Below are 14683 nucleotides of genomic sequence, written 5' to 3'. Positions count from 1 at the left end.
TAAGTTATATGAAAAGAAAAAAAAGTGATACACCTACATGTGTCTTCCTTTTGGGGCAGGAGGGCTTCTCAGGTGAAGAGATACAGAAGCCAGATGTCGGAAACAAAAATACTTAAAACCAAGAGTCTATCTATACTCTATAATGGAACACAGTACAGTAATCTCCCCTGTAACTACTGGAATAGCATGGCAGGTTTTATTTTCTATTTTTCTGTGTTGCTCTCATGCTAGATTTCTTTTTCATAATTACTCTGTTGCTCTTCTCTTGAGTGTTGCTTCACCGTATACCACTCTGCTTGTCCTTGAGGCTTTCATTTTACAAGCCTGCAAGGTATCAGGTGTTTGATGAGACCAGTTCAGAGAATAATTAGGAGATACACATTTTATCCCATTAATAGGATACAGTAGCACTGAGATAGTTTTTGAGGCACTAGGCAGTATCTCCTTTTCCTTGTCTTTCTCCCTAACTTTCCTTTTTATCCTCCATAATGCACACCTTGAAACTCCCATCTCCATTTAACTAGTTTTTGGGAAAGGGACTGTCTGCTTCTGGCTTCACAGTGGGTGAGATCATATATCCCATTATGCAATTAGTAAGTAATAAATAGCAATAAATAAATAAATAACCATATGACAAACGTCAAAAAACAATGGTTCCATTCCTCCGTTTGCAATCTTTCGAAAGAACACAACTTTTTGTAGGACTGTTTCTTTTGCATTGTCAAGATCACACTCTGTGTTCCCTGGGAATGGGATGAAGAAGTGTTGTTTCAAAGATGAGGAAGAAAAGCCACCACTAAAACATCCATTGACTAGATCTTGTCTCTCAAAAACAGGGAAAGATTTATTCAGCTATCTTGTCTCTTTCAGAAGATTTAGTTAGGTTAGTCTATGAGACAGTTACAACTTTATCTGTAGGCTGTGATGCCTTTGGTTGTAGTAGTATTCATTAAAATCATGGCAGAAAATCCAGAGGCTCCAAAGTGAATCTTATCAAGGATTTTGGTGGTCTTGAGACTGGATATCACATAAACACTCTGATATGCATTTGAGACTGTTCCAAAACTGAGTACTTCAGATAATGTCAGTGCTTTCATATAAGCAAGGAATGTCAGAAATTACAGACCGAAACTTGACCCAGTATGAATACTCAGAAGACTTGATTCCCTCATAGTCTAAATTTGACCTTGTAACTATGCCCTCTGTGAAAATGGTGTTAGGCGACTTGCCTTAACAGTGAAATGATGGAGCATGATATCTCCTTCTATAGCTGAAAATACACACAAAAGAAAATATCTGCTCTTACAAATCAAACACACTGTACCCCTTAGCAGATGATGTCCAGATAGGTAACTTCAAATGATTGGCAGACAGAATTTACAGCCAAATCTCTTAGAAACCAGCAATTTAGTTTCAGTCCACAGACCTTTGAAACTACTCTTCATGACTCAGATCGTCCGTACATGAATTTTTCAATACACTAAGAGCATTTGATAGTTCAAACTAACAAAGAAGAAATTGGCTATAATGATGCTCTTCAACTGCTCTTTTCAGAAACTTCAAAACAATGACGTGTAATTGTAGATGAAAAAAATATTGTCATGTCTCAGCAGAACAGCTTTTGTTCAAGTGGAATATGTGCAATAAAAAGCCCTTACATAATTGTCTATAGTAGTGGTGAAGGGAACAGAGGGAAGTGTGAGGTCCTTCACACAGGTCATGCAGAAATACCTTTAGGTAGGAAAAAGAGGCAGATCTATCTTCTTGCTTTGAACAGCAGGAAGCAGTATTAGTGAGAAGAGACCATATGGATGCATGAGCTGATGCAATTCCACATGGAAAAGCTGTTCTACAGTTGTTGCCTCCTCACAGAAGCCCAGTCCTTGGAAATCAGAGGTTCCACACTGTTTCCTCTTTAGGCTGATACCATACAGGACTAATAACATCAGAAATATAATTAAGTGAAGAGTGGAAAGACCCTCTTCTGACAGAACTTTTGCAGGAAATGAGTTAATTTGTGCCTATCAGGCTGTTAGGCAATTGAGAATAACTGGTATTTTAGTTCCAATACTGAACAACACTGCAAATAAATTCTGAGTATATTGATTAATCAGTGAACAAGTAAATAGAGAGAGAGAGACACTTTCCTCCACTGCAGTGTAAATGGTCTTCCATTTGTTTTTTGATTAAGCTGTAGAGGTTAATTCACAGAAGGACAAATGCACCTTGAAGCCCATCAAGCTTGTCCTTATGATACTGAACCCAAAATTTCATGCTATTCTTTCCTAGCTGACTGACTAAACAGTCCCCTTGAATAGCTAGATCTCCTTCTCCAAAAAACATAGGCCAAAATTGCCCTTGTTAAGTTGCTGTCTATCAGGAGAGGAGGTAAAGCCTACACTTCTTACAATTTCAAACAGTAAAACTCCAGGATACTTGAAAGCTTCTATTCTGCTTAAGTGCTGAAAAATGAATACCTAACATATGCCTAAGCCCTTACACTTTCCTCTTCTTGAAAACCTTGGAGGTGTTCAGAATGGTAGGCTTTTTCAGAGTGCATAGAACAGAAACAAAGAGAAATCATGGTCCTAGAGCATGCAGGTAGAGTGTATAATTCAGCAGAGTAGGGAACACTGAATTTGGAGCTAGGATACATCCTCCAGTTTCTAGGCAAGTGATGTAACCAGATGATTCTCATAGAAATGGTGAGGATGAAGCCTGTATATTTTAAAAGGGAAAACTGTTTTCATTGTTTTGAAGGAAATACAGGAGTGAGGACTGATTCGATTTATACTGCAGCTGTCATGAGATCCAATTAAAAAAAAAAGACATGTCTGAGTGTTTGGAGACAACAGCCCAGGAGATGAAGAAGCAGAAAACTTTTTTTACCAGCAAACTGCAGAAAAAAGAGTGGCATTAAATGAAATCACTTTCTCCGTTCCAGTCCAGGATCTACAAAGTTGTTCATGTACATTTTTACAGCCAGGTGTGAGCTGACTTCACTTATCCTATGGACTTACCTCCCTTCAGCCTGAAAGCTGTGCATATTTATCACCTCAGTGATGTTCTCACATTTAAACCCATCAAAGATGTCTGTTAGCATAGGAGAGTGTGTTAATACAGCTTCCTCCTCACATTTTGATCAGAGCACTGGCAAAATCTCTGCCTGCAAGTAATCAAAGACACCTGGACCTTTGTTTTCACTCTCTACATGTTCTGATAGCCACATTATAACCAGGGGTAAACAGAGAGGTGATAGCTAATAGTAAAACAGTGTAAACAGTAGACATAGGTGAGTTTTGTTTTACAAATATTTGTAGTTAAATTTTTATAAAGAAGGATCAAATTCAGATTAAAACTAAATGATGAAAATTTAATGATGAGAAAACTGAAATAGTATTTAGAGAGATAAAGTCCTTGTTTTGACAAGAAGATACCATTAACATATCTTAGACATGTGGTGTCCATTAAAATGTGGGAGCTTGTCTTAGAGTTATATAAAAGTCATTTTCCCAAACTGGAGCCTCTGATCTAGGCAGGTTTTATTTGTAACGCATACATAATAACAGGCCAGAGGTAACAGGTACTTCTAGTATATTAAAAAATGTCAGCATCAATCCCAAAGAAACTATGAACGGCATTCTCCAAGGAATTATTTCACTCATTAATATGAGAAGGAATTAGGCCTTATTAATTGTCACTGGTTTCAAGAGAAATACTTTTCTGCCTTGACTTTACATGCAAGAATCTACTTAAAGTTTATGACCTTTCTTCATTCCAAAAGCAGATAAATTATAAAAGTAGCTCATTCCCTCAACACATTAAAGGTATCTCTTCTGGTGAATAATTTGTTGAGTCTTCTGTTTAGTCCCCAGTTAATCATTTCTTTAAACTCACGTGATTGCAGTCTAAAAACTGTAACTGTAAAAATGCTATCTTGGTTACTCTGACAATGTTAAGACTCCACCTGTGCCATCTTGTAATGATTTACAATATAATTAAAGACTACAAAGTCTATGAAGAGCTGATGTAACTTTGAAAGGAAAAAAAGGGGGAGTAGACAAGTGCTTTATTGAATACCAAAATTATTTTGATAAATGGGGGGGTTGGTCTGAAATCAATAACAAGAAATTCAATAGAGACAGGTGCAGAGTACTACACTTGGGGCTTGTCTATACAAACAGATTAGTACAGAAAACTAAAGCATGAATTTACAGTACACTTGCTGCTGCATACTAACTTTTCTTGCTGACACTTTGCTAAGCAGTAAGTATAGCTCTCTGTCAGGTCTTCTACTTCACATTTTGCACAGAGCCAGCATTAGTGTAGGCTACAAGCATCCACAGGGGAAGCTGGCGTGGAGCAGCTAGTGTGCTGTAAATTTATACCCTATCTTACTGAAATTTGGTAGTTTAAATTCTACCATAGGCAGAAAAAATCATTGAATGCACAAATAGAAAATGTGGAATTACAGGTTAGACAACCCAACTGCATAAGCAAGTTGTAGTCAGCATAGTCAGTGATAAATGATGAAAAATAATTATGATATTGGTATTACATAGAACACTGTTACTAGTACACAGAAAGAAACAGAAGAGAATTATTCAGATTCTGCTTTTCTCACTGTTGGTGAAATATAAGCCAGAATAGTCTGTTTTCTTTGGAGTTCCACACTTGAAAGGGTAGGCAAATTTTAGAGTAGTCAGAAGAATGCAGTCAAACATGCTGTAAGAACCAAGACTGATAAATCCAAAACAACTATGACTGATGGCTAAGTATGGTAACAGTCTTCAAAGATGTAAAAAAATGCTATAAGACAACTTCCTCCTTAATTTTTCAAGTCCAAGGAGACTTGGAAGAAAATAATTGTTTCATTTACAATTGTGATATTCCATACCAGCAGTTTGGATATGTTGATGTATACCATTCTGAGGGGTACAAGACCAAGGGCAACAATGGAAACAAGGGGAAATGGGTTTGTAACATCAAGACGTTCTAGGAGTGAGTGTAAGAATAGCAGTAAAAAAGTGAAAGTGAGATACTTCAAGATTAGCTTCCTTTGAGAAAAGGGCACAAGAACATACAGTTTGAGAACTAATGAGTTTGGAGACAATTTACCTTGAAAGAACAAGAAATCAACTACACTGGAGGGTCCTAAAAAGTATTCACAGGCAAACACCTTTCCATGTGGTCTAAGCATTCTTGAACCTTTCTCTGGGCAGAAGTTCAGAATTAAACAGCTTTGCAATTCCCTTTAATTTCTTTTTAAACCTGTAGCAGCCATGCTAAAATATAGACCTTCTAGTGATGTGTACTTGGCTCAAATACATTCTTTGCAATTAGCTAGAGAGCAGCAACACCTATTGAGTGAAGCCTGACAGCAAGTGACTGGGACTCTAATTTTATATATGAATATTTATCACCCATTTTTCAGTTTCCCATCTAACTTATCTTCCTCATCTTTGCTATATGTAAAAAGAAATTTTAGTGTTATACTTCTAATCATTGAAAAGAGAAATAAATATGATAATTACAATATATGCAAATTATGCTTATCTTTATATTTGTTCTGTTATTATTCATTTGCATTTGTCTACTTAACTGTCATTCTATGTGCGTCCTAGTTCTCCATATATAATTTTCATTACTGAATGTGTTCTATACTGAATTTACAGCTTGCATGTTACAGCACGTTCAACCCATGTTATATTAGGACCCAGGCAGCCTAAAAAATAAGCCTTTGAGTTGGCTTCATTTCTCTTCCACAAAGACTGCACATAGAAATGATCTTAAACTGAGAGATGAAAAATCAGTACCTTCTAGAAAAAGAGTGGAGAGTAAATGTAAAGTATGCCAACTGGATAAACTAAAAGTTCTGGAAATTTAAGAATTCAAAAGGTCAAAGGGGAGATTACAGTTACAGAAAGTTAGAAAGCCTTCTCTTGAGAACTAGCCATCAGCCTAAGTCATATAAGACTGGCAAAAGGAATCCAGTGTAAAGTCTTTTTAAAAATAATGTTAATAGTATCTGGGGGAGAACAAGACAAAGTGAAAGGAATAGAATAAGCCTACAGGCTGGCAATTACAACTGTGTATTAGTCTTCTACCTAGAAAGATACAAGGAATAGCAGGAAACTAAATGGAAATAGTGTGTATTTCCTAGCAATTATGCAAAATTTTATTACTGATTTGTTCTACCACAGAGCTAATCACTTTGCCTTTAGTGATATTTAGACACAGGCAACAATTTTTTTACATTAGTTCCCATCCCTATGAATAAAGTAACTACATTTTTTTCATGGCATACTTAAATCTTTACCTGAGTATTAGTTACAGGTATGACTACCACTTGTTACTTAGTACTTCTAAATGAGTTTATGCAATCACCTCATTAGCTCAATTTTTAATAGAATACATAATTATATATTTCATCTGCTCCTATGTGTAAACACATCAGTGAGCACTACTCACATCTGATCTGGAGCAGACAGAAGGACTTCAAACATAGAGCAAGAATAAACACACCAAGCAGGGAAGAAGGCAGACCAGAAATCAATCAGAAAAGAATAAAATATTTCCTATCTATATGACATCACAGCAGTTAGCTGGAAGTCTAAGTAATGTGCTAATGAAGTTCACAGGCAATTCTTACATCTGTGAGGTTAGAAGTGTATTAAAAATGGGTCTAAAGAGGTAGACTTGCATGAAGTAGCGGCAAAGGAAAGTAGTCACAAATACATCTGAAGACTGCTACTTCAAAACTCAAATGAGAAGGAGCATTGGAAAGCAGTATAATTAAGACTGGCTTCTATTAGAAATAATAGTGGAGAGCTCATTAGCAGTAAATTTTTTGCAGTTTGGGACCTGAGAGATACCATTGTAACTATGAATAGGAAGGAATTTCATTAGAGAAAGGTGATGAGACTCTTTATCATTGGAATTCCATCTAAAATACTGCATTCATTTTGTAGTCTTTAACTGTAACAGAGATTGAGGAAATGGGAGTTGTTCTGAAAAGACTCACACAGTTCTTTTGGAGTGGTTAATGAAAAGCAACTATACAGGTAATACTTGTGCAATTAGCAAAAGGAACTAAATTGGGCAAATTTGTGTGATTCCCATGAATAAATGAAAGGGATCTTTTTACCTCAGTAGGAGGAAAAGCCTTCTTTTGGGAGTGTAAATTCAGTAACAGCATAGTCTGCAGGGTAAAAAGTAGAAACTTGTTCAACATTTTTAGAAGAATAGTAGAAGAATTTTTAGAAAATAATACTTCGCTGAAAAATGAGAGATTACTTACTAAAACATTTCTCGGAGTAATGGCTTTAATTAAAGAAATTGTATGTCCCTGATGTGCACAGGAGATGTTATAATTCCATAAAATGGGATAGTACTGAAAAATTTTGGTGAGATCTTGAGAAAAATACAGGCCAAAATTTGTGAGTATTGATCCTGTTTTCTGAAGGGCTTACTTACAGCTAACTTACTGAAGTGCATCAGCTAAAGGTTTCAGAAATTTTTTCTCAAGTCATGGAAGATTCATGTGGGAATTAATCTGATACACAATTTGTGTTGCTACTGTCTGTCCACCTTATTAACTAGACATGACCTACAGGTCATTAGCATAATAAAGACTAGAGCACTTAATATCATACAGCTATATATCAGTTTGTTTCATAGAGTTTATGAGTGAACTCCACTGGAGTGTTAAAGTGAATCATGGCTAGATAAATGCATTTCTTATGCCTCTACATTTAAACAAATACAAACACAAAACCAGAAACAGACAAACACAACAAAATTAACATACAATGAACTCGAGATGACCACAGTCCTGCCAGTCAAGTTCTATTATTTCTGGTTTGTTTACTACCAGCAATCACAGTTCTGGATTCCACATATAGCCAGTTGAAAAGAATTCCAGAGTACTTGCCTCTGGAAAGAGTATGTTGCAACTGTAGAAACTTCTGTGCAAAAAATTCCATGTTTATTTCCAAGACCTCCCCACTCTTTGACTAATCAAAATACTTTACTTTCACAATAGAAATTTAAAAATGCTTCATAAATATGTCGTAATAAATTTAACAATTATAGATAGCTATTGGATAGTGGAAGAATTAATATGACTTTTTGTTTACACTCCATAAGTGACCTCATTTTTCCTTACCCTACCTGTTTCTAAGTAGGTTTTTGCATCTCATTATATATTTTCTGTGACCTAGATGAGGAACTAAAGATCTCATGTTATTTATGCCTCTGCCAAGTCTGGTTTTACTTATTTGTGATGAACAGGTCTGTAAGTACTTTTGGCTTTTCCCAGAAACTCAGTAGCCCTTTCATAAAATACTGATTTACTTTTTGAAATGTTTAATTTCCACATCTTCACTGATGTGTATGAACTGCTTCAACTTTATAAATTTTCTTTTGGTGCCTCTAATTTCTTGTTAACAACAGGCAGAAGTTCATTTCACACACCACGTAAGCCTTCCCTCACAGCAATATCTCTACTTGATACATGGCTGAGGTATAGTTTGAACTAGGAATAAATCCCAAATATGCTCCATCTTCCCAAATTCCTTCTTTGACAATGGGACTATGGCTCTCTTAGAATAAAAGTTCAGGTGAGTCTTTGGCTTGCTCCTGATGTAAAGCACCTACAAAAAATTACTTTCTTTATCCCAGAGGCAAATTAAGATAAAGGATTCAAAATTATGTATACCATTCACAGAACATCAGTCCAAGCTCAAGCAGAGACTCACCAGCTGTGTCCTTCAAAGAAGAATTAAAAATTGCATAGGTATTTTCCAATGAGAAAATAAATTCCTGTACAAAACAAAGTAATCTGCTTGCTGGTTTGGGTAATTTAACAAAGTAGCACAGAATACAGGAAACAATGAAAAAAATTAATTTTAACTTTAAAATGCATCAATGATTTTGAAGGGATAATGCTACAAGTATTAGATCATATTATCAGGTGCATAGTAGCCAAGGAAATACAATATTCCCATAGTCCCATAGTCCCACAATTTATTGTATCTTTACAAATGACAGTTTTATTTTTAATGAGTGCTCCTCTCACAAGCAGTAAAAAGTGTTAACCATATCCATGGATATTTAGTTTGTCAAATTGATCCAGAAAATTTTTAATCTGCCAATTTACCAACATTTTAGTAAGATACTGCCCAATTAAAAAAAAAAAAACGAAAAAAGGAAAATATTTTTTTATTATAAAATAGTCTGTTCTTCCACTGTCAAAATATTTTTTGGAAATAGTATTCATATTCATAAACTAAAGTGGTAACCATAACTAATCAGAAGGGCCAAGAGTGCTTGTATTTCATTGATGTATGTATGAGATTTTAAAAATAGTTCTTTTTTGGGAACTGTGTATATTTAACAAAAAAAAAAAAATCAGAAACAGTATGCTTCAAATTTATAAGTAAAGGGTTCACAAGAACTCTGCAGTACACTGTCTTGAAAATTAGGCATTCTTGGCATCAAAACCATTCCCAAACAGGTATTGTATACATTGTATATTATGCAGGTCCTAGCACAACAGATCCTTGATGCAGCCATTTGGGGTCTCTGGCAGTCCTAAGACACACAGTTGAGCACAAATCACTAGAGAAAAGCTTTTCTTCCTTTTCTAGATGCAGTCAGATACAATTTTACTACCTCTGCCACAGAAGGACAGAAGGACCCACAAGATGCCGAGACTGAGGCTCATTGTCTTCTGTTGAAGAATAATTCTTCAGATCAGTTGCCTAAGCCTAGTATTCTAACAGATTTGCAATTTGCACCACAGGATTCAGAACTCATGAGGATATCATGACTTAATCAAGGTAAAACTGACCTCTGACCAAATGGATGAATAGTATTACATAAATTTCTAGGCTAACATGTACAAGGACACTACAATACTTCCATTGTGCTCTCATACAAAAGGGAGTTGGAATATTTCTAATTTTACTGTAAATTACTACCATAATTTTCAACAGTTTCTGACATCATTACTTTTTAAGTAAGGGGAAACTTTGAAAAACCATGTCTGTGTAAAGATGAATTTGTTAGTTTGCTTACTGTCAGTGTAAGAAGAAAAAGAGAGAAAGGGATAAAATTTTACAAGTGATTTCATAAGGAGAGAAGATAGTATATTTTCTGCACCATGCTGAAATATTTTGATAAAATTAACAAGTGAAAGCCTTACAGGTTTCACCATTGTTTAGAACTTTGATCAGTGATTTTTGCAGGTTTTTTTGCAAACTACCCATTTCCTATATCTTCGATTCCTTTTTTCAAAAGCACAGGAACTGACACATAAATATCACTGATCCACACAAGGCAACTTTAATATACTAATACTTGCTCATGTGCATGATCCATGTATTTTTCCACCAGAAATTATTGATTCCATTAAAATATCTCTATTTGTGATTTCTCTACAAAGTGAAAATAAGAGCCAAAGAATGACTTAAAAGTTTTTTTTAAAAAAAAGGTGAACAGAAACAGTCTCTTCACTTCTTAAAAATAAGTGACTTAATCTTCTTTAATCCTAAAAATATATCTTTAGAGATATACATCTTTATTACTTCTAGAATTAGTGAGTTATAGAGTGGCAACATTTGCCTGGCCTAGCACTCCATTAAGGCATTGTTCATGTGCAAGACCCAGATACCCATACATACATTATTTAACTGACTTAACACATTCATGTTCATTAAAATCCTTTTTCAAATGACAAAACCAAAAACATTCTTTAACAAAATTAGTAAACACAGAATGTTTCCCAAAAAGATTGAATGAAATGCAGTGAACTAGCACCTAAGTAATACATTATCTATTCTGATATTAAATCACTGTTTCACAACTCAATCACCAAAAGAACTCTTTCAAGTTCAAACTCAAAAATGCCTATGAAGAATAGCAAATTCTTCAAAGGCATAGGACTAATTAATAGTATGACTGACTGTGACAGAGGCAGACAAAATACCAACAACCACAGTTAATAGGATCAAAACCATTGCATGATGAATAGTTCCTTTTTCTATGGATTTTACCTGAAAAGCGGACAAATATTTATATATGAACAGAATGCGTATATTGCATATATTTATGGGAAGTTTTAAAAAATATAGAAAATAATGAAACTGTACCAGCAATAGTATTTCACATCCATTTTCCAGGTATATAAACGAACCATGTTAATGCTCAATTGTAATACAGATTGCTAAAATTGTTAATCATATTTAACACTGGAGTTCTACAGACTATTAAATAGAAATTTATATTGAAATCAATAGCAAAATTCCCATTGATTTAATAGACCCAAGATATAACTATTGGCAGCAACACAAATTGCTTTATGGTATATATTCATAACAATTACTTTTCATAGAGCACAAGGGATAAACACTACCAGTTTAATCATAATCCCTGTCCAAGGAAAAAATTGTGTATCTCAGCATATTCCTGAATGAGATCAGAATAGGGACTACATGGCTTGGAAAATTTCTTTCTCCAAATCTGCACACGGTCCAGGGTCACAAGTTTGTCCTGGGAAATGTCATACATAATGAAGAAATTCCCACAAGTGTATCAATTCAAAGAAGCCAAAGCAATAATAATATGAAAGTCTCCTCTCCTACTGGTACATCAGTGGGAGAAACATTTACTTTCAATAATGTTATCCATTTGCTTTGTTCCATTCTCATTTAGGTTCTGCACATTTCAGCAAGAGAGGTCCTCAACTGGTAGTTGTTTCAAACTTTTCAGTTCTTGAAACATTAGTGGAGTTTTTACTGGGATTTTGGAGAAGCTGTTCATAATGCTGCACAGAGTTGGAAGCTGACCCATATCTGCATTCACAGCTTTGACCCAAGGGCACAGAACCCGGGGACGAGGGTGATAGGGGGAAGAAAACATTTCCAGGAATGACAATTCTGAAAGATATGATATGATAGGATATACTGAGTTCTTCTTTGGGCAGCCTTCTTTTAGGCATGGACTTCTTACAGTTGCTGGTTTTCTGGATGTTGGGGGTAAAGTATGCCACTATCCACAAAAAAAAATATATATATAAAAGCTATGAGCTTTTTCTTTATAGGAAGAAAATTCCCTAGTACCATAAAAAGGGATCTCTTCATTCCATAGAGATCAGTACCTCAGAGGAGGCTAGAATTAAGGCAAAGACAGGCCTTTGTACACAGAGAGTGGCTCTATGTTTTCCCACTTCTAAATTATAATGACTCATTTTAAACAAAACCCTGCACCTGTAATTTCTTATCAGAGTGGGGGCTTCTGCTTGAGCTAGCAAGACCTTCAGTAATCAGATCTGCTTGCTAGGAAGAGGGCTAGAGAAATTTTTATGTATTCAACATATATATGTATTTGCATACACTCACACACACATGTACTTATACACGCACAAATATGCACACACACAAATTTATAAATAGATGTCTATATATGTACATATGCAAAGAGACAATATTGAAAATCATATTAGACTTGGAGTGTTACCCGCTTGTCAGAACTCTTTAAACTACTATCTACACAGTACATATTGAAACTCAACTTTAAGATTTTTTATTTTTATGTACAGTTCATTTTTTTCCTCTGGAAATAAAATATCTAAATACAGACAGACTGTAATGTTGTATATGTATAGCTTTCAACAATACTTTAGCTGAATAAATGCTTTGTACATAGTTCTGTCTTTTAATGGAGTTTACAGCTACATTGATAAAATGGATTCCTCATTTCCTTGATTGTTTTAACCAATAACAAGCAGAGAGACAATTACAAGTTAATATTAATAAGCAGCTCAAATAACACTGGTTAAATTATGTACAATACAAACCATTCATACAAATGAAGACTAGGATATTGAATTTGTTACAATATTTTGTAATAAAGATAAGACAGCCACTTATAACTTACATGTTCTCCATCAGGCATTTTCGTTCTTAGAGATCAGTTGCAGTTTTTAAGTAGTTTAGCTGGCCTAAACTCAAACAAGTTTAAAGAATCAGAGCTTAAAGAGTCAGAGAAACATTAAAACAGAATGTCTGCTCACATGTAAATTCCAAATGTTTGCCCATCTTTACTAGAAACAGGCTTGTTCCATGGAAAAAGAGCCACCACCACCACCTTGAATGTGCCTACTGTGTGCTGGGAAAAAGTCATGACACTTTGCTGTGTTCATATAATAGGGAATACTGAACTCTAAACACACGTTTTCCCCATTTTTTACAAGTATTTACTCCTACAGTATTATTTACCAGTACAGCTACTCCAAGCAGTAGAATGCATGAGTGGGGATTATTGATTGGCATGTACTCAAAGGACTTTCAAGGAGATTTCCATAACAGTCTGCATTAGAAACCTTGTACTGTCTAGTTAATCCATTTTGCTTGATGATAGGTTATGCTGAATCCTTAGATATCAGACAATGAAAGATTTCTTAACAGGAATCTCAATAATGTGCGCCGAGAAGTGTGTGTGTCTCTGTGTATGTGTATGGTTTTATTTCAAATCCATAGTGATTTACACCTAGATTGATACATGGAGCTTACTGGGTAAAAATTACATTAGATTGTTTTCCACTAACATATTTGTAGCCATTTGACAGCAGCAGCAGCAGGTAGACACATTCCAGGAAATAGATATGGCCTTCCTCCTTGAGGTTACAGCCCTGTCATTCGACCTCTTTTATTCCCCAGGCTTCAGTCTCAGACACGAGTTGGTCCTCACCCTGAAGGGAAGTAGGGTGTGTCACTGTGGTAGTTGTAATCAGGACACACTTTCTGTACTAGTTTATAATCTGTACTATAAAAGGAAATGTAAATACAGATTACTTTAAAGGGCTTGGAGCAGAGCCATGACACGTGACTCTGGGTCTGCTCCTGATAACAGGTTTTTGAAGGGTCATAGTTGCAGAGTGTATTCTTGGTAGCCTTGTCAACCTTTTCATACTCGATTCGACAGTTAAAGGACTTGGAATCTTTGGCATCAATCACTGTCTGTTGTGCCAAGTCAAATTCCACTATTTTCGTAGGGGGCACTAGGCTCACAGATACATTCCCTTGACCAGTGGAGTTATGCCTGAAGTAAACACTAAACGTCCCATTGCCATGGTCAACGATTTTCCCTGTTATTAATAGATTTAGCTTCACAGTCTTGATGTTGGAATGAAAATCTCCCCAGCCAAACATTTTCTTAAATTTCCCAGTCTTGACGATGGGTCGTCTCTTTGCTCTGGGCCGAGGCTCTTGCAGATCTGTGGAGTTCCTCAGCCAGTCCCAGAGATCCTGCTCAGAATAAGTTTCTGGGGCATCATATCGCAGGTCCAAATCTGTATCATTTTCCTTTCCACGAAAAGTCTGTGACAGCAGTCGGCTGATGGACAAGTCTTTGCTACTTTCCGTCCATATGTGCTTTAGTGTGGATTTGGAGCTTCCTGATTTTAGAAGTTCTGTTTTTCCTCCATTTGTTAAATTTGCACAGGTAACCTGAAAAAGAAGGGAAGAAGAAAGAAACAATATATTTAGATATGTGATACAAAACCTATCATTTCCACCTGAGACCAAAAAGACCAGATTTCCAAATCATAGAGAAATACTTTTTTGAGAAATTAAATCATATCATGCTACTTAGTAAACTAAGAGAAATGTCTGTTTTCCTC

At 35.5% G+C, this 14683-nt stretch overlaps 1 protein-coding gene across 1 annotated transcript in view; it reads right to left on the bottom strand.

Annotated features, from left to right (window-relative positions):
* Positions 1–12638: 12638 nt before the first annotated feature.
* The window catches only part of LOC138105676 (neurexophilin-1), a 138309-nt gene continuing 136264 nt past the window's right edge, over positions 12639–14683 (bottom strand). Inside the window, exon 2 of the mRNA XM_069005795.1 lies at positions 12639–14510. Within this exon, the coding sequence (XP_068861896.1) occupies positions 13749–14510 (762 nt within the window). The 3' untranslated portion in view covers positions 12639–13748. The remainder of the gene's footprint in view (positions 14511–14683) is intronic.

Source organism: Aphelocoma coerulescens, chromosome 2, assembly GCF_041296385.1.
Source record: "Aphelocoma coerulescens isolate FSJ_1873_10779 chromosome 2, UR_Acoe_1.0, whole genome shotgun sequence".
In the NCBI taxonomy this organism is placed as follows: Eukaryota; Metazoa; Chordata; class Aves; order Passeriformes; family Corvidae; genus Aphelocoma; species Aphelocoma coerulescens.
Note: the sequence above shows the minus strand (reverse complement) of the source record. Positions and strands in the feature narration are given on the sequence as shown.